This window comes from Leptodactylus fuscus, chromosome 8 (assembly GCF_031893055.1).
Source record: "Leptodactylus fuscus isolate aLepFus1 chromosome 8, aLepFus1.hap2, whole genome shotgun sequence".
NCBI lineage: Eukaryota > Metazoa > Chordata > Amphibia > Anura > Leptodactylidae > Leptodactylus > Leptodactylus fuscus.
In genome coordinates this window covers 41,088,524-41,112,438 of record NC_134272.1, presented here as the reverse complement: position 1 = coordinate 41,112,438, position 23,915 = coordinate 41,088,524, and the positions used below count along the sequence as shown (strand labels likewise).

General features: G+C 43.3%; 1 protein-coding gene across 1 annotated transcript in view; it reads left to right on the top strand.

The window, feature by feature from the left end:
- STAT1 (signal transducer and activator of transcription 1) overlaps positions 1–23,915 on the top strand; it is a 275,050-nt gene that overhangs the window by 218,925 nt on the left and 32,210 nt on the right. The window contains exons 18-20 of the mRNA XM_075285132.1: positions 2,690–2,742; positions 7,728–7,822; positions 20,070–20,209. Coding sequence (XP_075141233.1) covers positions 2,690–2,742; positions 7,728–7,822; positions 20,070–20,209 — 288 coding nt within the window. The remainder of the gene's footprint in view (positions 1–2,689; positions 2,743–7,727; positions 7,823–20,069; positions 20,210–23,915) is intronic.

Genomic DNA, 23,915 nt, shown 5'->3' with positions numbered 1-23,915 from the left:
TTGCACCAATTTCTTATCAGTTTAATATTTATGGCATTCTTTGTGGTAAAAATTACTTGTTACCTGTATTCTGTGGGTCAGTGAGATCACGACAATACCAAATTTATATAGTATTTGTAATATTTTGATACCTTTTAAAAAATGAAAAACTGTAAAATAGAAAAAAAACATTGTTATTGCCATGTAATTTTTTGATATTTCCATTTATGAAGCTGGGTATGGTGTCTTTTCATGTGGGACAAGATGAAGTTTTCATTGATACTATTTGGAGAAGGTCTGATGGCTTGATCACTTTTTATTCATTTTTTTAGGAGGCAAAGTGATGAAAATTAAATTGCCATTTGGCTCCCCCCCCCTTCCCGTTATGCTGTTCACTATATATTTTAATAGTTAGAACATTTTGGAGCACGGAGATGACTAATGTGTTTATGTTTATTTTTGTTTATTTATTTTTAGGGAAATGGGGGTGATTTTAACTTTTTTCTCCATTTTTTAATAACTTTATTTTTTTTTCTTTTATTTTCAGGCCCCCTAGGGACCTTGAACCCTAGGGGTCTGAACGCTCATATGATTCTCTGCAATACTAATGTATTGTATTGAGTAGTAAAAGCCATTCATTTCTATTACAAGCTGCCTAGTTCTATGGCAGTAACAAGCCTGGGGACCTTCAGTGGCAACTGATCAAGTAAAAATGGCAGCATCCATGCCGCCTGCTTACTTTAGATGCCGCAGTCGTGTTTAACCGCAGCAACTAAAGTGTTAACAGCTGTGATCTGTATCAGCACTTTTTCACAACTGTTTTAGTGGTAGGTGCCGGCTGTATTATACAAACGACATCTGGCGTGCATGGGGAGAGAGCTCAACTCCTGAGCCCATACCATACATTCCCATTGCTACCAATAACATACAGGTACATCATTGATCATTAAGGTTTAAAGTACCTGTGTGTATTAAAGGGGTATTCCCACATCACATACTCACCAGTCTTCACTGCTGTAAAATCTTCTTTCTTCCTGATTTCTTGCATCATTTGGTGGGCGGGGTTTCACATGCAACCTGCCGTTTAGCTCTGCCCCCAAATTAGCGTGTAGCTCCGCCCATCCATATTGGACTATGAAGTACAGGCAGCAGCAACTCCATTCTGTGTTACATACAGAGACTGCCTGTCTCTGCCATATTGAACACAATTGAATTAGCTAGCTTGATAACTGGGAGAACAGAAGAAATGAAAGCAGCTCCTTTCCTCTATCTGATAGGAAGGTAGGTCACATGGTGTAGACACAGGAATAGCTAGAAACACAGGCTTGCTCCTGTGCACTTAGCCCCTCTTCCTTCCCCCCTGAGAGCAGGCAGATACATCACTTGACTTTTGAGCAGATAAGTCAAGGGCTGTGTCCACAATGAATTGAATAAAGTAAAATAGTGGACAAACAAAGCAGTTTTGCTGAAGCAGTGTATTTAGGAAAAGTCTTACATCCACATTAACAAGCATGATAGATAGGATCCTTGTGATGGGACAACCCCTTTAAGTGCTGAGTGGTGTTTTAACAATGTGGCAGCTGTCTGTCTTCAAAAAATGTATTGGCATAGGGGGTAGTTGGATTTTTATGTTATAATTTATGTTTTACTTGTACTCATTAAAAGTGTGAAAATTGTCCTGTCTACCAGTATAAAATGTATATTAAAAGGTGCTTAAATATTGGTCATCAGCATGGTTTTCCTTTCATTCCTATTCCCCAGCCCTGTGCCCCTTTAAATATTGGTGTTTGGTGTGGTTCCAGTCTTTAACCACAGCATGGCTCCTTTTTTTCTTCCTGGATTCCAACATGGTTCTCTCTTTCCTAAACCCCCAACTTGGCCTCATTTAAAACTCGTCGCTTTTATGATGTAGTTCCAGGGATTGTGTTACCAAAATATGTATGGCATGGGCTCTCTCTCCCAGTGTGATGCTGTTGACTTTTCTTCCCTCATGTTTCTTGCATGTCCCTTGCTTGTTAGCTGCAGTCCAATGATTAAGTGCAGCACAGATCTGCATTCAAATTGGTCTTACAGTGTATGCAAATCCATTGTGTGTTGAGAGTTTGCAAACTGAAAGATTTGCTTTAAAAAGGGGTTTTTGATTGGATAAGTTGGTGATCAGGAGGTTTCCCTGTATTTTCCTTTGTCTAAGTTTGTTGTCAGCCAAGGACGAAGGGCACATAAATTGTTGATGCACAAGAGTTATCAGCACCTGACTTCTGGAGGATGCACATAAGTAATGGAAAGGTCTGAGTCGCATCACAAATTAGGGCCCATTCACATGGAGTAACATGCCACGTGACCTGGCACGTATACGCCGTGTGAGATTTTACGGGCCGTATACGCTCCCATTGATTTCAATGGGAGCTTGGATCGTAAACGCCGCATTATTTTGCGGCTGTGATTTTGCGGCCGCAAAATAACGCAGCGTTTACGATCCACGCTACCATTGAAATCAATGGAAGCGTATACAGCCCGCAAAATCTCACACGGCGTATACGTGCCAGGTCACGTGGCACGTTACTCCATGTGAATGCACCCTTAGGTGCATTTTCCTCTAGTGTAGGGCTTATCAAGACTGGGGTGGAAGACTTTATAGCTGTTTTGATCTTATGTAAGTTGCCATAAAGTAAAAGATTACAACAATAGATTTTTTGCTATCAATCTGCAGGTCCAAACATGAACGGTTCAGATGAATTTATTCCATGGACTAGATTCTGCAAGGTAAATTATTTACAAAAAATATATACAATACTAAATTATTTATGAAATGCTATTTACATCACCTTGTTATGTAGAGTTGACACTACCGTTGGATTCCGTTCAAAAAAATAAATGGACACCTATCATAACGGACACAAACGGACAGTAACTGATGACTATCAGTTACTGTCCTTTAGAAGACCGTTGCCCATAGACTTCAATGTTAAAAAATAATGCATACTCACTGTCCCTTTTTTTTTTCAAATGTAGAAAAAATTCTTACAAATAAGATTTTTTTGTCTGCTTTAGAAAAACAGATATGGGTGTAAATGGGCACAAACGGACACAAAATAAAATCCCATTAAAATGAATGGAAATTTCAGACGGAACAGCTAGTATCCATTGCTAAAATCTTGTACGGACAATAGCCACGGAAACTGCTGACGGAATCCAACAGTAGTGTGAACGCCCCCTTACAGATGTACACTTATTATTCTTGCCTTTTGATTGTTTACACTTTTTTATGGAAAATAATAATTACTGGTGTTTTTATCATAATAACATCTTAAAGGGTTCTCTAAATTCTCAAAAAACTTAGTATCTTATAGAGTTAAATGTATAATTTTTTCATGTCCCACATTGATATAAAAATAATAAATTGTTGGTGTGGCCTACGTAATGGCACCGTGAAGACGCATCTCTTCAGAGCTCCCGAACCCCAGCAGCTTTCTAGCCTGATATATCGGGTCTGACCGCCTACCTTCACCCGGCTCCAACATGTTTCGTTGGCTGGGACGTAAATCCACCTCCCCTCCCGTGTTGTGCCTCAGCTGGCTAGATTTATCCTCTCCACAGCGTCTCCCTCCTCGCTACCCGGCAGTTTCAAGATGGCGCCAGCACGCACCACAGTGAAAGAGATGGAGGTCCCGCATCTGCAACGGAGTGCTTCCCCGACCCGGCTTCCCCTTTCCAGGGCTCCCTCTGTCCATTCAGAGTCTCCTCTGCAGCTCCCCGGTACGTGGACCCCGTGGCCGGCTACTGACAAGGTCCATGCATCTGTCTCTGAGCCTGTAAATGGCGATGTTCCCCTCCTGGCCGCCCCCCTCTCCCACTTGTCTGACTGCTACACAACCCTGGAGGCTGCATGTCTCCCCCACATGGCCTCGGTCCCCCTGCAGGATGGGGACTCTCCTGCTGTCCTGCCTTCTCCCTCATTGAGACCTCTGGCGACCCCCTATTTACAGTTCCTCCTCAGCTGCCTCTCCAGGCTTCCTGGTCTTTCTCAGGGGGGTGCTCCGACCCAGCCTAATGAGCCCCTCACCTCTAATAAGCCCCCCTGCTGGACTCCATCTGCTCTTTTACTGAGGGATCAGCCCAGACCCCTGGAGCCATGGACTCCCTGCCATCCTCTGCAGCCTCACCCCCCACGGGATGACGACCCCTGGTCTGTTCCTCTATCTGACTGGGAAATGGACTTTTCTGCTACGCCAGTGGCCCTGCGTGCCCCACTCGCTTCTGACTCCTCCAATTTTTCTCCATCACCTCACCACTCCAAGCGTCCCAAACTGTTGGATATTTGGGAACTCCTCTGTGCTATGCCTACTAAAAGGGACTTGGAGGATTCTGTCAGGCTTCAAATTTGAACTCCAACCTCTTTCGGCTCGAGTTTCCTCTCAGCAGCAAAAAAACGACTCTATTGACCAACGATTGGCGGCTGTGGAACAGTCCTTGCCTACCCAAGGCACGTTCAACCGCAACCTTCTACTCCAGGTTGATGATCAGGAGAACAGGGGCCGCCGTAATAATGTTAAATTGCATGGCATTCCTGATGCTGTCCTGAATGCGGAACTCTGTTCCATAGCCACTTCTATCTTCACTACTGTCCTTTCTAGACCGCTGGACACAGAGATCAACATTGATAGAATTCATCGGGTGCTCGGCCCCAGGAGAACCACTGCCACAGAGACCCGTGATGTTCTTTGCAGAGTGCATTTTTACAAGGAAAAGGAGGACATCCTTTGGGCCGCCTGGCGACATGGCCCGGTTACCTTTCTGGATGGCTCGGTTTCTCTCCTCCCTGATGTCTCTCACCGCACCTTGGCCATGTGGTGTCTCCTGAAACCGACTCTTCATCTGCTTCTGGACTCGGGGACCAAGTACAGATGGGGTCACCCCTTCCATCTCCAAGTCCGCCGCAATGGGGTGGTGTTCACCCTTCATTCACTGGATCAGGCAGTCTCTCTGGCACAGCTCCTGGACTTGCCTAACTTGTCTCTCCCGGATTGGCTCGATTATCCGCTCCCAGCTGCTCCACCCATTGACCGGTCCTCCTTTTCTTGCCTGGCCCGTCAGAGGCGCCGAGCGGAGGACTCTCTCTCGACTCCCTCTTGAGGAATTGTATCCTTGCTGCCTCCGTTTCTCTCTTTGGGTTTAGCTTGAACTGTTGACTGTGATGTTCCTTTCTGCTCTTGAGGTCCTTTGTTTTTCAATATTCTCTTCAAGGTTATGCTACTGCTAAGTTTAAGTTTTTGTGCCCCATGGGTGACCATCGTAGACTTTGTTCCGCTCGCCGATGGTGTGTCCTGCCCCTTCCCTCTCCCCTGCATTGCTGGGGCGCCCCGCCGCCCTACATTTCCTGTCATGGTGTCCCTGCTGCTCTCAGGTCCACGGATTAGCACGTGGGTGCGTGGTGCTTTCTCTGAGCTGGATTGCTGGCCGTGGTGCGCATCGTTCTGTCTTGGGTGTGGAGGCATGTATGTCTGAAGGTGTCCGTGGCCCGGTAGTTTACCTATGGTCATGACCCCTTCATTCTCTCTCTTCTCCTCCTCCTGTATTGCTGCTCCCAGCTATGAACTCCATTACCTTTGCCTCCACTAGTTTTATTCCTCTCTGACTCGGTACACACCAGGGTCTTTGGATTTTGCCTATAGAAGCATTATAGCCGACAGATTCCTTGTTGCGTTGGAGTTATGTGGAATTTTCTCATCCTCCCCCCCTGTCTATTGGCGTCGTGGCTCAAAGGAGGGGACCATATTGTATGTTCTCTCGGAGTGTGCCAGATTGTATGATGTTTGAGGGGGTGTCCTGAGGGTGCTTGGTTAGGTTATCCAAGTTTCTCCTTCATTCTCACCGGCCTTCTCCCTGCTTTGCCTCTAGGATCTCACTCTTAATTTCTCCCGTAAGTCTTGCTTCCGCCATATGATTGACGTTGCCAGGCCCTTTGTCCCGGCGCCGTGGCAGTCCTCTAACCCCCCATCCCCCAGTCTTTGGATTTGTAGTGTGGTGGATACCAGAGTCATGGAGGATTCCGACGGTTCCTTGTGGGAGTTTCCCCCCTCTTTTTTTGTTTCCTTCTCTCTCTCTTCTTCTTCCTCCTTCTTTCCCTCTCTTCCCTGCTCTGTCTCCTTTTGCTCTCCTTCCCCTCCCTTTCTTGCTGTGATTCTCATATTTTGGACTTTCTTTGATTTGTAATAATATACAAAAAAAGTCGGCCCGCACTCCTGCTCCTTTAAAACTCCATCGTTAATATATGACTTTAAAATTGATGCATATTCCAGGCGACAATACAAAAAGTGCAAGTGAAAAACACACCAGAGTGATTAAAACTTCATGGCTGACGCGTTTTTTGGGCGCTCCGTCCCCTTAGTCATAGCCTAGTCATGTATTTTTACAGTCAGTCTTATATACCATTAGCTGACTTCCTGACTACTTTGTCCCGTCTGAACTTAATGAACTTATTAACTCTTTCCTGTTCTAACATTCTCCCTTTTGTTATCCAATATAATCTTTCTGACTATATCCTGTTCCACTATTTCTATTAGATATAATACCTTTGGATATTTCTTCTATTTTGATCTGATTTTTTATTTATTTAATACAGTGTAATCCATATAGTCCTATTTCTCTCATACACTCATTGAAAAGGTTCCAATTGACCTTTAATAATACAGTTCACTTCCTATATATATTAAACAACATCCTGTTTGCATTACTACACTAACTGTATCCAATAAATTACATTATTCCCTTCAAGCTGTATCCCTATGATTATTCAATGTTTAAATCACCTTTTGTTACCTTTCACATCTGAAATGGTTATATTATATATCTATTTCCAGAGTTCATCTTTTCTTCCTTGTAATTTAAAAATCATTTATCTAATGAATAAGCATAAGGTCTGTTCTCAGGTTCATTCCCTTTGATTTGCGACTGTTGAAGCTATATATAATATGCTTCCCTTTGTAAGAGGAGTTCTTTTCTATTTCCACCCCTCAGATTTTCTTTAATAATTTCAATGCCAAAAAATCGCAACGTGTCAGTCTCCCCTTTATGAACTAGGGCAAAATGTTTTGCGGCACCGGAGACATTCTCCGCTGTTAATTTGGCTCTAGAATGCGAGTTTTTAATGTTCTGGATGTACATCCAATATATTCTTTCGTGCATTCTGTGCACCTGATACAATAAATGACATATTCACTATTACAATCCATGTGTTCCCTCAATTTCACAGTGAAATCTGAGGCATAACTTCTTACTTCCACAACAGTTTCCACATACCTACAAACTTTACATTTGACACCATTACATCGTGCAAAACCGGCATTTTTACTGTCTGAATCAAGACCTACTTTCATTGGTAGGTAACTAGCTGAAAGTGCGCTACCTAAGGTGGGGCTTTTTTTAGCAACACATTTTAGGCCCCTTTGTAATATTAAATTTGTAACCGGATCCGTTTGTAAAATAGGTAGGTATTTTTTGATAATATTTGTAATCCTGTTGTATTCCAAGCTATAAGCTGAGGAAAACACTATTTTATCCCCTATATCTTTATTATTACTTTGATTATTGAGTAGGTTTATTCCCAATTCCATTTTGGTGGACATTCGTACTACCTCTTTTTCTAGAAGATAACATCCATGTTTTTTTTTTAAATCTCATACAACCCCTTTAAGTTGTTTTGAATGTATTACATAGGTTGGTAAATATTTTTTTATGTTTTTCTTTAGGAAAATTTAAATGACAAGAACTTTCCATTCTGGCTTTGGATTGAGGGCATTTTAGAGCTAATAAAAAAACATCTGCTTTGTCTGTGGAATGATGGGTGAGTATAATTCATAATTTTGTAGATGCAGATGACTGTAAAGTTCTTTGAGGAATTAAGCAGCCACACATAAATGTGGTTATTGTTTGATGTGGAATGCCATTGTACTCACATTAACAAAAAAGCAAAAACAGTAACAAGAAACAGTTGAATGAAAATTTGTAAGCCGGTGGCTGGTCAGGTAATGGAAGGGGTGTACATCTCACCCAGACTACTCAGGTGGGTGAGATGAGAAAACTCCAGGAATGTTTGTTCTCAGCAGACAACTTTCATCTGATGAGTATTTTGGTAAATGCTCAGTACTGGACTGGATTTTTAGGGATGACAGGTAGGATTTATAGTGGGACCTGTCATTCCACCCCCCTCCAGTCCACACTTTGGGGATGTTCCGGCAGCGACTCAGCTGCAGAGAGTCTCCTCGTCAAGGAGGCTTAAGAAGCCAGCTCCAGCAGCAACACTTTGGCAGAGTTTGGCTGGAGAGCTGACAGAGAGGTCATATTTATGGGAGCTGTGTCCTGAATGATTCTAGCTTTTTGGATTTCTGTTATTCTAGGTGAGGTAACCTATTCTTTAGTAGCCTAGCCGGGCAGGTATTTATTTTTGTATTGTTTCCTTTTGTTGCTGCACTACCTTTTTGAGTGAAAATAAACTCTACCTTTGTTTTGGACTAAAAGAAACTGGACTTTTGTGTCTATGCCACCCCAACTAGCAACCCCAGACCCTGACACTTTGTATGTGTGAATCTAATGATATATGTAAATGACTACAATATTAGAGTGAAATGATTAGTTTATTAGGGAAAATGGTACAGTTGTAAGGAAGGTCTAGTACCCTATCAGGCCTATCTACCCTATCTAGTACCCTGTCAGGTACCAGTCTCTAGCCAGGATACAAGATGATATGGTTGGTCATGGAGACATACCGATTAAGTAGGATGTCTTATAAATGTACAAATATGTGAAATGGAAGTCCTGCCAACACATGTGGCTGCAGATTGTTATGCACATATCACTGTGCTGTTTGCATTCCTCCTATCATCGCAAGAGGTGACCAACTGCTGTATGTGATAAATCACCAAATCAGAACATCAGAAATTGGGGCACTCTGTTTCTCCACAGCAAAGGCAGGATTGAAGCGATCTCCATGATGTCTCCATACTCAAACTCAACCATTGCTAGACCCCAATGCAATGCAATGCAGCGTGGCATGGAAGCGATCAGCCTGTGGTACTGCAGCGATTTTATGGAAGCCCAGGTTGATTAGCAGCAGACCATCACAGCATTCAACAGGAGGCCCTAGTAAGTGAACAAATGGTGGCAATCCTAATCGCAAACTCTGCCATTTCACATGTGACTAATGGCCGGGATCGCCGATATATTTGCATATATTCATGTATGCTGCGATGGCTGCTGTTTGGGACAGCAGACCATCACAGGCTAGTGTACATGTAAGTGTCAGCAGTCCGACAATGGTGATTGCTGCCATTAGTCACAAATGAGTCACTGACTAACTTGAGACTAATGGCGACAATTCAGATGTGGGATAGGCACCATTTGTTGTGATAGGCTACTGTCTCTGATAACATCCAACCAATAGTGGTGGTTCTGCCCCCTCTGATAACCACTATTGGCTAGTGAGACTACCAGTAGTGATGTCACAGACCTGCTACTACTCCTTGTGTGGTCAGACATTACACAACTGCCACATGTAGGGTGTCACCATATCCAGGAGAATGGATACGTTACATTTTAAGGGGTCTATGTCTCTGGTGGCATGTGCTGGGCACAATATATTGGGTACTGAAATGGCATATATGATTCAAAAATTGCAATTCTCATCCTGCAGCATCTACTGTAAAGTACTATTTACAAAAGCCTTGTAAGCCGATGCTCGGCCAGGTAATGGAGGGGGTGTACATCTCACCCAGACTATTTAGGTGGGTGAGATGAGAAAACTCCATAAAGAACGTTTCTCAGTAGATAACTCAGTCTGCTGAGGGTTATTTCAGAGTTCCAGTTACTTGGCTGGATTTTTAGGAATGGCAGGTAGGTTGGTAGTGGGACCTGTCATTCCACCCCCCTCCAGTCCACACTTTGGGGATGTTCCGGCAGCGACTTAGCTGCAGAGAGTCTGCTCAACAAGGGAGGCTTAAGAAGTCAACTCCTGCAGCAGACTGTGGGCAGAGCTTGGCTGGAGAGCCAAAGAAAGAGGCCATATTTTTGGAGCTGTGTCCTGAGTGATTCAACTGGCTTTTTATATTTCTGTTATTCTAGGTGAGGTAACCTATTCTGCATTTAGTTAGAGCCTAGCCGGGCAGCTATTTATTTTTGTATTGTTTCCTTTTGTTGCTGCACTATTTTTTTGAGTGAAAATAAAATTCATAGTTACATAGTTACATACTTAAACTCTACCTTTGTTTTGAACTAAAGAAACTGGACTTGTGTGTCTATGTCATCCCACTTTGCAACCCCAGACCCTGACAGCCTGTAGTGTCACTATATCCCTAGACAAATTCCTTAAGGGGTCTAGTTTCCAAAATGGGGTCACTTTTGGGAGGTTTCCACAGTTTTGTTACCCCAAGAGCTCTGCAAATGCGACATGGCACTTATAAACCATTCGTGTAAAATTAGAGCTCCAAAAGTGAAATAACACTCCTTTACTTCTGAGCCCTCCTCTGCTCCCAAACAGTAGTTTTTGACCACAAATTGGCCTTGACTTGCACTCGGGAGAAATTGTGTAACAAGATGGGCTACTTTATTCCCTGGTAAAAGGGAACAAAAATTACGTAAATGTACATATAACAGTAGAAATTATAATTTTTTTTTTTTAATAGACTGCCAAATTCAAATAAGTTCAGTGAAAAGCCTGGGGGATCAAAATGGTCATGTAATCCCTAGAACATATTTTAACATATTCTGCACCTCCCCTGAAATGGCTTGTCGGCAAGCCTCGAGGACCCAGCACAGCCTTATTTGTACTTTCACATGGGGCTCAGTAACAATATCATGCTTGATTAGGCATATGCGCCCAGGTTCCTCAGAGAACACATCTGTATTCCTAGCTACAAACGCTTTGCATTCTTGTTGCTGGCTTTTTGTGAGTGTCTCTGCTGTTCGTACCCCTGCTGCTACCTTTTTAGTTCCAACCACAGCCTGTGGAGATTTTACAGGAAACAGTTTAGCTGGAGAGCTTTCTGTAAGACTCTCTTGGTTCCCTGTAAGCAGACTCTCCTGGTTCCCTGTAAACAGACTCTCTTGGTTCCCTGTAAGCTGACTCTCCTGGTTCCCTGTAAGCAGACTGTCTTTCCACGCCTTTAGCAGGTTTACATGATAAACCTGTTCAGGTTTTCTCCTACCTCACTGATGAACCTTGTACTTCACTTCCCCTATCTTTTCCATTACCTCCTAGGGGCCTTGCCATTTGGCAAGAAACTTACTCTCTACTATGTGAATGAGTACAAGTACTCGATCACTGGGTTTAAAGGTGTTTACCCTTGCCGACCTATTGTAAACACGGCCTTCAGCCTTTTGGGTCTCCTGCAGATGTTCTCTAACTATGGGTATGACTTCCGCTATCCTATCCTGCATACCGGCAATATGTTCAATGATACTTTTTGTGGGGAGTGGGTTCTTGCTCCCACGTCTCTTTGGCGATGTCCAACAGACCCCTAGGATGACTGCCGTGAACCAACTCGAAAGGGGAAAACCCAGTGGAAGCCTGTGGTACCTCACGGTTGTCAAGCATCAAATAGGGTAACAGAACATCCCAGTCTCTTCCATCCTTGCTTACCACCTTTTTCAGCATATTTTTAAGGTTTTGTTAAACCTTTCTACTAACCTGTCTGTCTGGGGATGGTAAACAGATGTACGCAACTGTTTGATATGAAAGAGTTTACACCAGGGGTCTCAAACTCGCGGCCCGGCGAACAGTTTTGTGCGGCCCGCAGAAGCATCCTACGACGCATAATACAGTTTATTATCTACGTAGGACCTACGTAGATAATAAACTGTATTATGCGTCTTACTTACTTCTATGTTGCTTTCCGGTGGATGCCCTGCCCAAATCGCTGTCGCCAGGCTTTGGGCGGGGCATCCACGGGAAAGCACCATAGAAGTAAGTAAGACGCGCTGTCGCCAGGCTTTGGGCGGGGCATCCACGGGAAAGCACCATAGAAGTAAGTAAGACGCATAATGCAGTTTATTATCTACCTAGGATGCTAGACTAGAGAAATGGAACATACAAGTACAGTGAGGCAAAAAAGTATTTAGTCAGTCACCAATAGTGCAAGTTCCACCACTTAAAAAGATGAGAGGCGTCTGTAATTTACATCATAGGTAGACCTCAACTATGAGAGACAAAATGAGAAAACAAATCCAGAAAATTACATTGTCTGATTTTGTAAGAATTTATTTGCAAATTATGGTGGAAAATAAGTATTTGGTCAGTAACAAAATTTCATCTCAATACTTTGTTATATATCCTTTGTTGGCAATGACAGAGGTCAAACGTTTTCTGTAAGTCTTCACAAGGTTGGCACACACTGTTGTTGGTATGTTGGCCCAATCCTCCATGCAGATCTCCTCTAGAGCAGTGATGTTTTGGGGCTGTCGCTTGGCAACACGGACTTTCAACTCCCTCCAAAGGTTTTCTATAGGGTTGAGATCTGGAGACTGGCTAGGCCACTCCAGGACCTTGAAATGCTTCTTACAAAGCCACTCCTTCGTTGCCCTGGCGGTGTGCTTTGGATCATTGTCATGTTGAAAGACCCAGCCACGTTTCATCTTCAATGCCCTTGCTGATGGAAGGAGGTTTACACTCAAAATCTCACGATACATGACCCCATTCATTCTTTCATGTACCCGGATCAGTCGTCCTGGCCCCTTTGCAGAGAAACAGCCCCAAAGCATGATGTTTCCACCCCCATGCTTTACAGTAGGTATGGTGTTTGATGGATGCAACTCAGTATTCTTTTTCCTCCAAACACGAAAAGTTGTGTTTCTACCAAACAGTTCCAGTTTGGTTTCATCAGACCATAGGACATTCTCCCAATACTCTTCTGGATCATCCAAATGCTCTCTAGCAAACTTCAGACGGGCCCGGACATGTACTGGGTTAAGCAGTGGGACACGTGTGGCACTGCAGGATCTGAGTCCCTGGCGGCGTAGTGTGTTACTGATGGTAGGCTTTGTAACATTGGTCCCAGCTCTCTGCAGTTCATTCACTAGGTCCCCCCACGTCGTTCTGGGATTTTTGCTCACTGTTCTTGTGATCATTTTGACCCCACGGGGTGAGATTGTGCGTGGAGCCCCAGATCGAGGGAGATTATCAGTGGTCTTGTATGTCTTTCATTTTCTAATTATTGCTCCCACAGTTGATTTCTTCAATCCAAGCTGGTTGCCTATTGCAGATTCAGTCTTCCCAGCCTGGTGCAGGGCTACAATTTTGTTTCTGGTGTCCTTTGACAGCTCTTTGGTCTTCACCATAGTGGAGTTTGGAGTCTGACTGTTTGAGGGTGTGCACAGGTGTCTTTTTATACTGATAACAAGTTTAAACAGGTGCCATTACTACAGGTAATGAGTGGAGGAAAGAGGAGACTCTTAAAGAAGAAGTTACAGGTCTGTGAGAGCCAGAAATCTGGATTGTTTGTAGGTGACCAAATACTTATTTTCCACCATAATTTGCAAATAAATTCTTACAAAATCAGACAATGTGATTTTCTGGATTTGTTTTCTCATTTTGTCTCTCATAGTTGAGGTCTACCTATGATGTAAATTACAGACGCCTCTCATCTTTTTAAGTGGTGGAACTTGCACTATTGGTGACTGACAAAATACTTTTTTGCCCCACTGTAGCTTGTATGAGCTTTTTGAGCTGAACTCAGATGCGTTTCTAATTTAAATCTGCAATGAATCAAGATCTGCCTCTGTTAAAGCAGTAGTGCCACTATTTTCTTTTTTCTATACATACGATGAACATACAAGTAGGCTTGGCGTGGATTAGTCTGCGGGCCCACAAAATTGTTCGCCGGGAAAATAGCCTATTATAGCTTTGCCCTGGACTGTTTAATAATGTCGTCGTCGTGTTCTAAAAAGCGAAAGATTGAGGATAAAAAACGACTGTTTCAGGACAAGTGGGAAAATTTATATTTTGTTACACAAGTAGGCGACAAAATCACCTGTCTGATTTGTCTGCAATGCATCTCTGTGCCCAAGGAGTACAACGTGCGTAGACATTATTATACGCTGCATGGACAACAGTTTGCTGCACTGACTGGCACAATTCGCGAGGAAAAAGCCCGTCACTTGAAGGCATCGTTCGCCAACCAAAGAAACTTTTTTGCACGTGTTAACAGAGCAAGCAGAGATTCCTTGAAGGCAAGCTTTGTTGTTAGCGAGATGATAGCAAAGACCATTCACTGAAGGCCAGTTTGTAAAAGAATGCATGATAAAGGCATGTGAAATTATTTGTCCCGAGAAAAAGATGCTCTTCGAAGGTATAAGTTTGTCTGCAAACACAGTTGCCAGCAGGATCACGGAGTCAACCGACGATGTACAACAGCAACTGATTGCAGCTGCGAAGAATTTTGAAGCGTATTCCATTGCACTGGACGAGTCCTCTGGTGTAACAGATACCGTGTACTGTGCCGTATTCATCCGAGGGGTCGACGCAAACTTCAACGTCTTTGAAGAGTTATTGGACATGCTACCGATGAAAGGAACGATGACCGGTCAGGACATTTTTCAAGAACTGGAAGCTTGTATTGACAGATGTGGACTACCATGGGACAAACTCGTTTCAGTGGCCACAGATGGTGCTCCAGCAATGTGTTCATAGAAGGCTGGTGTTGTCGGATTGTTGAAGGACAAACGGAATCGGCTCAGTTTGAGCGGACCTTTTGCAGCCATACACTGCATTTTGCACCCGAAAGCACTCTGTGCCAAAAATATACAACTGAAGGAAGTCATGGATGTTGTTGTGAAGACAGTAAACTTCATAAGTGCAAGGGGTCTCAACCACAGGCAGTTTGTGTAATTTCTAGCCGATTTAGAGGGGGAGTACGGAGAGTTGCTGTATCATACAGAAGTCAGATGGTTGAGTCGTGGCAAAGTGCTGCAGAGATTTTTTGCTCTAAGGCAGGAAATAGCATTGTTCATGGCAATGAAAGACAGACGTTCCTGAGCTGTGTGAGCCAACATTTCTATCGGATCTAGCTTTTCTGACAGATGTCACACAACACCTCAATGCACTGAATTCAGAACTGCAGGGCTCAAAGCAGTTGATTACTGTGATGTTTGACCGCATCCAGTCGTTCAAATGCAAGCTCACCTTGTGGGCAAGCCAGCTGACAAGTGGCAAAATGGCTCATTTCTCAGCTCTAAAGTCGTTAGGTGCTGTCGATTTACAACGCCTGAAATACTATGCAGATATGTTGACCAGATAACTAGATGATTTTGAACATCGCTTTCAGGAATTCACGGCTCTGGAACCGCATTTTGCACTTTTTGCAACTCCATTTGGAGTTGATGTGCAGAGCGTTCCAGAAGAAGTCCAGATGGAACTACTGGACTTGCAGTGTGACGCTATTCTGAAACAGAAGTACACTGATGTTGGCGTTCCAGAATTCTACAAGTTCGTTCCAAGAGAAAAGTTTCCAATATTAGTCTGCAGAGCTGCTAGAATTCTGGCGATATTTGGCAGTACATACGTTTGTGAACAATTCTTCTCTACAATGAAGATCAACAAAACAGTATTGTGATTGAGACCGACTGACGAACATCTGAAAGCAACTTTGCGACTTGCGACTACACACAACTTCAGGCCTAACGTCGACGGTCTGGTGTCTGGCAAACGCACTCAGCTGAGTGGACAAAAACCTTCTTAAGGGCTTAGCTTAGTTTACAGCAGTTGTGATGCAAGCTACAGTTTCTGTTCATTTTGTGACACTGAGTAAACTGCATGTACGATTCTACTTGTACTGATTTTTTTTTTGTTTGTAGACCTAGTGCGGCCCGCCGACTGGCTGGGATCTTGCTCTGCGGCCCACATGCTGAGTTGAGTTTGAGACCCCTGGTTTACACAATTCCCTGGTGACTTTAGACATGTATTGGGTACCCTGATCTGTGAGGATCTCCTTGGGTAGACCCACTCGGCAAAACATGGCAAACAACTCTTTGGCTATCAACTTTGCTGACGTGTGCCGTACAGGGATGGCTTCAGGATATCGGGTAGCATAGTCCATGACCACCAAAATATGCTGATGTCCTCGAGCGGACTTAAGTAAATGACCTACCAAATCCATGGCAATCTTTTTAAAGGGCACTTCAGTAATGGGCAGAGGTACCAGGGGGCTTCAAAAATGTGCCATGGGGGCATGATTCTGACACTCTGGACAAGTTTTACAAAACACTTTAACCTCATGATATACCTCCGGACAATAAAAATGCAATATGCAGTCCAGCATTTTGTGGCACCTAGGTGACTCCCTAGCACATGTTTATGTGCCAACTCCAGCACCGTCCAGTGATAAGGCTGGGGTACCAGTAATTGCTCTAAGGTCTCACCTCGCACTCTGTCAACTTGGTATAACAACTCCTGGTTGAGAACCATGCAGGGGAACACCTCATCAGCGCCTGGGCGCTGAGACACACAATTGATAACACTAACATTTTCCCAGGCCCTTTGCAGAGTGGGATCCTGGTGTTGTGCAATACCAAAGTTATCATGAGACACTTTCAAATCTCACATCTGAAGTTCAGTACCAGGCTCCTTGGCTTCACTTGCCATTACCTCTAGGGGAGACATAGAGCCACAATCCTCTTTAAACATGGTCACCCCTATGGCAGGAACCCTAGAGTCCTGGTCATTAGGTTCAGGCTCAAGGACCTGACCAGACAACACTTGTGGTATTCTTGGGGATGAATCCTCTGACCCTTGCTTTCCCCGCCACAGAGTCCAAAATAGGGGAAGTCCCATCCCAGAATGAGGTCATGGGGCAAGTTCTTAACAACCCCTACCTCATGTTGGCTCTCTCCACAGTGGGTCTGGATGGAGACAATCATGGTTAGGTAGTCCCTTATATCTCCATGTATGCACAGGACCCTGACTGTGTGTCCAGTGACAGTCCCGTGGTCAACATAGTTCCCATTAACAAGGGTCACTCAACTGCCAGAATCCAGTAGTGCCACCACTAAGCACCCAGCCACGGTCACCTGGCACAGGTGGCGATCATCAACAGTGTCTGGGGTGGCAGCAGTGTAAACAGGTGCAGCATAGAGGGACACCCTCCTGCCCAGGCTGCAGTCTATGGGTTCAGTGGCATGGGGACAATTAGCCGCAATTTGGCCCGGCTCCTGGCACTGCCAGCAGATGACAGTCCTTCTTCCCTGGGTCACTACCTTATCCTGGGGAGCCCGAGATAAATTGGCCCTCTGGGCCTTGGGAGCTTGTGGGATTTGGGTGCGCCACTGCACAAGGGACTGTGTAGCCCAGTGTCTCTCCACCAACCCCACCAATGCATTGGCGTTTCTTGGGTCTCCATGCCGCACCCACCTCTGGATGTTACTTGGTAAAGACCTCAGGTACCGGTCTACGACAATCCGCTCCACAATCTGCGCTGGGGTCAATGTCTCCGGCTGGAGCCACTTCCGGACAAGTTGGACATGGTTTGAGAGAAAGCACTGGAGACTTCTAAAGTGGCCAGCAATGAGTCCAGACCTGAATCCCATAGAACACCTGTGGAGAGATCTCAAAATGGCAGTTTGGAGAAGGCACCCTCAAATCTCAGGGACCTGGAGCAGTTTGCCAAAGAAGAATGGTCTAAAATTCCAGCAGAGCATTGTAAGAAACTCATTGATGGTTACCAGAAGCGGTTGTTCGCAGTTATTTTGTCTAAAGGTTGTGCTACCAGTATTAGGCTGAGGGCGCCAATACTTTTATCCAGCCCATTTTTGGAGTTTTGTGTAAAATGATCAATGATTTGACTTTTTTTTTCATTCTTTTTTGTGTTTTTTCATTGCAAGCAAAATAAATGAAGATATTAATACCAAAGAGTTTGTGCTTGCAATCATTTTCTGGAAAAAATGAGAATTATCTGACAGAATTGCAGGGGTGCCAATACTTTTGGCCAACACTGTAAACATGCCATAGTTACCTCTTTAATATTACACAGGTGCGTGTCACTGTACTGTCTGTCTGACACCCCTTTTTCTATAGTGTGTAGTGTTATCTGTGATTTTTGTTATTTAAACTTTAAGTAACTTTTTCTACATTATTTCTATTTAGTTTTTTGTTATTTTGAGTACCTGCACAACCCTCCTTCAGTTTACATGTGTTTGTGTATTTATTCACTGTGGGATGCTTTATTAGGGTGAGTTAGAGTTGAATGATGGGACCATGCCACTAATAGATTTCATTTTTTAGGTCCCCATTCACATTGTATACACCATGCTTTTGTGTGTTTTCCCAGTACATTGTATTGAATATTAAATTATACCATTGCCAAGTAAAATTTGTATTGCAAATATTAAGCCTTCATATGGCTCTTTGAATGGAATAAAGGGGCAGCATGGTTGCTCAGTGTTTGTATGGGTTTCCTCTAAGTACTTAAAAAACATACTGATAGGGAATTTAGATTGTAAGCCCTATATGAGACACTGTTCACAAAGTCTGTTAAGCCTGTTAAGCCATCATGACACTATATAAGGAAGCAAAACAAAATAAAAAAAATTATGGTGTAGGGAGTGAATTGCAGTAGGGATATAACAAAAATCAAAAAAATTCCTGCAGCGGGGAGCAATAAAAGTATCTTAACCCGTTACGTTGAGAGTTAATTATCAGTTAACGCTTTATCTCAGTATTTGTATAGCTCTGTTATGTCGCAGCATTACATTCTGCTCTCCCGGGACCAGACACCGTGGATGCCATGATCAATAGCATCACAGTATCCAAGGTGTCCGGGGACAAGATTTTAGTGACCACTAAAGGTAATAGTTTTCTCCACCATACCCCAAATTACATCACAGGTCACACAATTCTGGTGAATTTCATACTCACCTCTTTTTGTTGCAAAGCGCTGATATGGCTCCCAGCTGTGCACCTCTTCTATTGTGCTCCTGGCAACCCTGTCACCTGCACTATTGGAACCGCAAGGGATACCATAGAGTGAGAGTCATCATGGCCAGAAGTACAATAAAAGAGGTGTACAGCCAGGTGCCACATCAGCGTTTTACAGGAAAAATAGGAAAGTATTCAATTCCCTACACCTGGAGACAGTAGTGTGGAGAGGGAACCTGTGAGTGTTTAGGGGCCTGGTCGAAGGGCAACTGCTGTTTATTTTGTCTTTGGCTGGATGGTCTACAACACTTCCAAGACATAAAGTGCTGAAGACCTTCTGGCTGAAGACAGAACAAATATAGTGATGTCACATGATGTGGCTTACTAGCCTCCAACCCATATAATCACCCCATTTTGTACCTCAAACAGTATATGACCTCCTTTTTTGCCTCCACACAATACATGACCCCTTTTTTTTTATCCCCACACAGAATATGACAGCTTTTTTTCCACCCATACAGTATATGACTAGCGGTCACTAATTCATTCCATGCTCCTGTTCAGTCCAGGTAATCCTCGTCTGCCACCACCAAGGAACGCTGTACTAGACACTGTAGAAGGCCAGGAAGTAGCATAATGTCCTGTCATTTTTCAGCGTCATGATGCAACCTTCAGCGCCACCTAGACGTGGCAGCAGAGGCTGGCATGGACAGGAGCATGGAGAGCAGAGTAAATTATTGGCTGCTACCTATTGCAGTAATCCAATAGGTTTTTGACAGACACAGCCCTGGACCATGGGCCAGGGGACACGAAACACAAGGCCAAATCTGGCCTGCAGGAATCGTGTTCGACTCCTGTGATGTATATGTTGTTCAAAAGATGTTGGCTCTTACAAGATAAGTCTGTGCTTTCTACAAAGATTTAGACAGACCAACCGTGGTACAGACTGCTTCATGATATCCAATGAATTCAAGATAAAATAGTGTTATCAATAGGAACATGTAATTTTTTTAATCTCCACAGACCAATATTAATAAATTCTATGCCACAAATAAAATCAAAATCAAATCAAACTAAAACAGCTCCCGAAATTTGCAGGTGCCTCATTTTATGTATGTGGCCTTGTATGTATACAAGTTTTGTTTATTTATACCAATATGTAATAGTACTGTAATATAATATTTTATATTAATAGATGTATCGTGGGCTTCATTAGTAAGGAAAGAGAACGTGTTTTGCTGAAAGAGAAGCAGCCAGGAACATTTTTATTGAGGTTCAGTGAAAGCAGCAAAGAAGGAGCCATCACCTTTACCTGGGTTGAGATATCACAAAATGGTAAGAACATTTCTCTTCTATGCATATTTCATGAATAGTGGGGAAGGTAGCTCAGTAGTGCAGAAGAGGTGCGGACCCAACCAATCAAGTTTACTTAGAAAAAAAGCAGGAAAGCAAATAAACCTTGACTTCAGGCACAAAATGATCAAAATCAACTAAACAGTAAAAATAAACTAACTATATCTTTGGCTTACTAATAGCCATACAAACAAACCAATAAGCACGGTACACATTAGGCTATGTTCACACGGAGTGTTTTGGCAGTGGATTTTGAGGCGGAATCCGCCTCAAAATCTACATACCAAAATGGCTCCCATTGACTTCAATGGGAGCTGCTTGCTTCTTTTTTCCGATAGCTAGTACCGGAAAAAAGAAGCAAGATGACTTATCTTGCTGCGGATTCCGCAGCTGACTCACCCGCAGCGTCCATGGCGCAAGACTCCCTTCTGATTAGGCCCATTCATTTGGGAGGGGAATGCTGCGTCAGCATCCCGATGCGCTGCATCGGCATTCCGCTACGGCTAGCCGCGTGTGAACATACCCTTAGTTATCCCTGTGTGCGAAAATGCCCAGTCCTACTAATATTTTTCCTGCATGGCAAGCGTCAAAATTAAAAGTGCCAAATAGCGGGGGGTTTTTTTGCCTATGATTTAAATAAAAAGTGATCTAAGCAATAGATATTTCCCAAAATGATATAACTAAAAAGTACACCTGACTCCGCAAAGAAAACGCTCTATGCATCCCCGTACAGCTGCAGGGTCACCTATCAGTGTGGCCTTGCAGCTGTTGCAAAACTACAACTCCCATATACAGTGGGGCAAAAAAGTATTTAGTCAGTCACCAATAGTGCAAGTTCCACCACTTAAAAAGCTGAGAGGCATCTGTAATTTACATCATAGTTAGACCTCAACTATGAGAGACAAAATGAGAAAACAAATCCAAAAAATCACATTGTCTGATTTTGTAAGAATTTATTTGCAAATTATGGTGGAAAATAAGTATTTGGTCACTTACAAACAATCCAGATTTCTGGCTCTCACAGACCTGTAACTTCTTCTTTAAGAGTCTCCTCTTTCCTCCACTCATTACCTGTAGTAATGGCACCTGTTTAAACTTGTTATCAGTATAAAAAGACACCTGTGCACACCTTCAAACAGTCAGACTCCAAACTCCACTATGGTGAAGACCAAAGAGCTGTCAAAGGACATCAGAAACAAAATTGTAGCCCTGCACCAGGCTGGGAAGACTGAATCTGCAATAGGCAACCAGCTTGGATTGAAGAAATCAACTGTGGGAGCAATAATTAGAAAATGGAAGACATACAAGACCACTGATAATCTCCCTCGATCTGGGGCTCCACGCAAAATCTCACCCCGTGGGGTCAAAATGATCACAAGAACGGTGAGCAAAAATCCTAGAACCACACGGGGGGGCTTAGTGAATGAACTGCAGAGAGCTGGGACCAATGTAACAAAGCCTACCATCAGTAACACACTACGCCGCCAGGGACTCAGATCCTGCAGTGCCACACGTGTCCCACTGCTTAACCCAGTACATGTCCGGGCCCGTCTGAAGTTTGCTAGAGAGCATTTGGATGATCCAGAAGAGTATTGGGAGAGTGTCCTATGGTCTGATGAAACCAAACTGGAACTGTTTGATGGAAACACAACTTTTCATGTTTGGAGGAAAAAGAATACTGAGTTGCATCCATCAAACACCATACCTACTGTAAAGCATGGGGGTGGAAACATCATGCTTTGGGGCTGTTTCTCTGCAAAGGGGCCAGGACGACTGATCCAGGTACATGAAAGAATGAATGGGGCCATGTATCGTGAGATTTTGAGTGCAAACCTCCTTCCATCAGCAAGGGCATTGAAGATGAAACGTGGCTGGGTCTTTCAACATGACAATGATCCAAAGCACACCGCCACGGAAACGAAGGAGTGGCTTTGTAAGAAGCATTTCAAGGTCCTGGAATGGCCTAGCCAGTCTCCAGATCTCAACCCTATAGAAAACCTTTGGAGGGAGTTGAAAGTCCGTGTTGCCAAGCGACAGCCCCAAAACATCACTGCTCTAGAGGAGATCTGCATGGAGGAATGGGCCAACATACCAACAACAGTGTGTGCCAACCTTGTGAAGACTTACAGAAAACGTTTGACCTCTGTCATTGCCAACAAAGGATATATAACAAAGTATTGAGATGAAATTTTGTTACTGACCAAATACTTATTTTCCACCATAATTTGCAAATAAATTCTTACAAAATCAGACAATGTGATTTTCTGGATTTGTTTTTTCATTTTGTCTCTCATAGTTGAGGTCTACCTATGATGTAAATTACAGACTCCTCTCATCTTTTTAAGTGGTGGAACTTGCACTATTGGTGACTGACTAAATACTTTTTTGCCCCACTGTATTAAACATTTTACCATTTTTTACTTTAGAATTTTTTTTCCTATTTTCCTCCTCTAAAACCTAGATGTGTCTTATGCGTTTTATAAACTGAAAAATATGGTAGTTATTTTCACTAAACACAGTGCTTACTATATTTGGAAGCTTGTCCCTAATGGAAGTGCTTTTTGCATTTTATGCTGCAGTCGGCGGCTTTTTGCTAGTGTGATATTTGACACACAGCCCTTGTATTCTTTTTAGCTGTTCAGTCATGATATTTTTTTTAAGATATATCCTAATAAAAGTGATTTTTTATTATTTTCTTCATTATCTTTAGTTTCCATTTTCTGGCCCTCTGTGAATTGATAATAATTTTGGAGACTGAAAACATATTTTTACAGTGAAGAGTTTACATTGTACTTCTATATACTTGTGAATAGCTGCTCTTGAAATTGGTGATGAGAAATTAGTCATAGACCACAAGTTTTTCAGATTTTTTTATTTATATGTCAGGAATGTATTTAGCTGCCTCATAATCTGGATCTCCTATCTTATGTTCTCTCTATTTTATGTTTTTTTTCAGCTATTTGCTTACAGTTACTCCTGGCATGTAAAGAACTCCGTAGTAGCAGTAGTAATGTATAGGGGAGGGAGACTGTACACAGTCTCAGGGAGAAAAGTGTAAAATGCCCTGCAGCCATAATGGCTCTATTAGCAGTGGAAAAACTGGAAGGGCATCATGTAAGCTAGGTTCACACTAGCGTTCACCTGTCCGTTCTGAGCTTTCTGTCTTCTTCATGCCAGAAGTCGGAAAGCTCAGACTGGGTCCGGCCATGAGCGGCGGTGAGCGTTTTATGCTCTCCGCCACGAAACCGGATTTTTTTATCCAGACACAGAGTACTCCATGTCCGACTCTGTGTCCGGATTATAAAATCCGGTTTCGCGGCGGAGAGCATAAAACGCTCGCCGCTGCTCACGGCCGGACATCTCTCTCACCCATTCAAATGAATGGGTGAGAGAGACTCCTGCAGGTTTCCGTCTCCTGCTCTGTTTTATGCAGGAAACGGAAACCTGCAGAACGGAGTTCACAACGCTGATGTGAACAAGTCAAAGAACAGGCTGCCCTGCAAGATTTTGCAAATGTTATAACTTTTTATGAAAACTCAGGTACACTTTAAACCATAATGTACACATTTCCCACCTACCTTTTTTTCTTGCGTGAGCCTCTGGTCGCAAATCCCAGGAATTATGCACTCCTCTTGGATAAAACATATAGGACTCAGGATGTATTAAGGTGTAATCAATTTTTATTAAA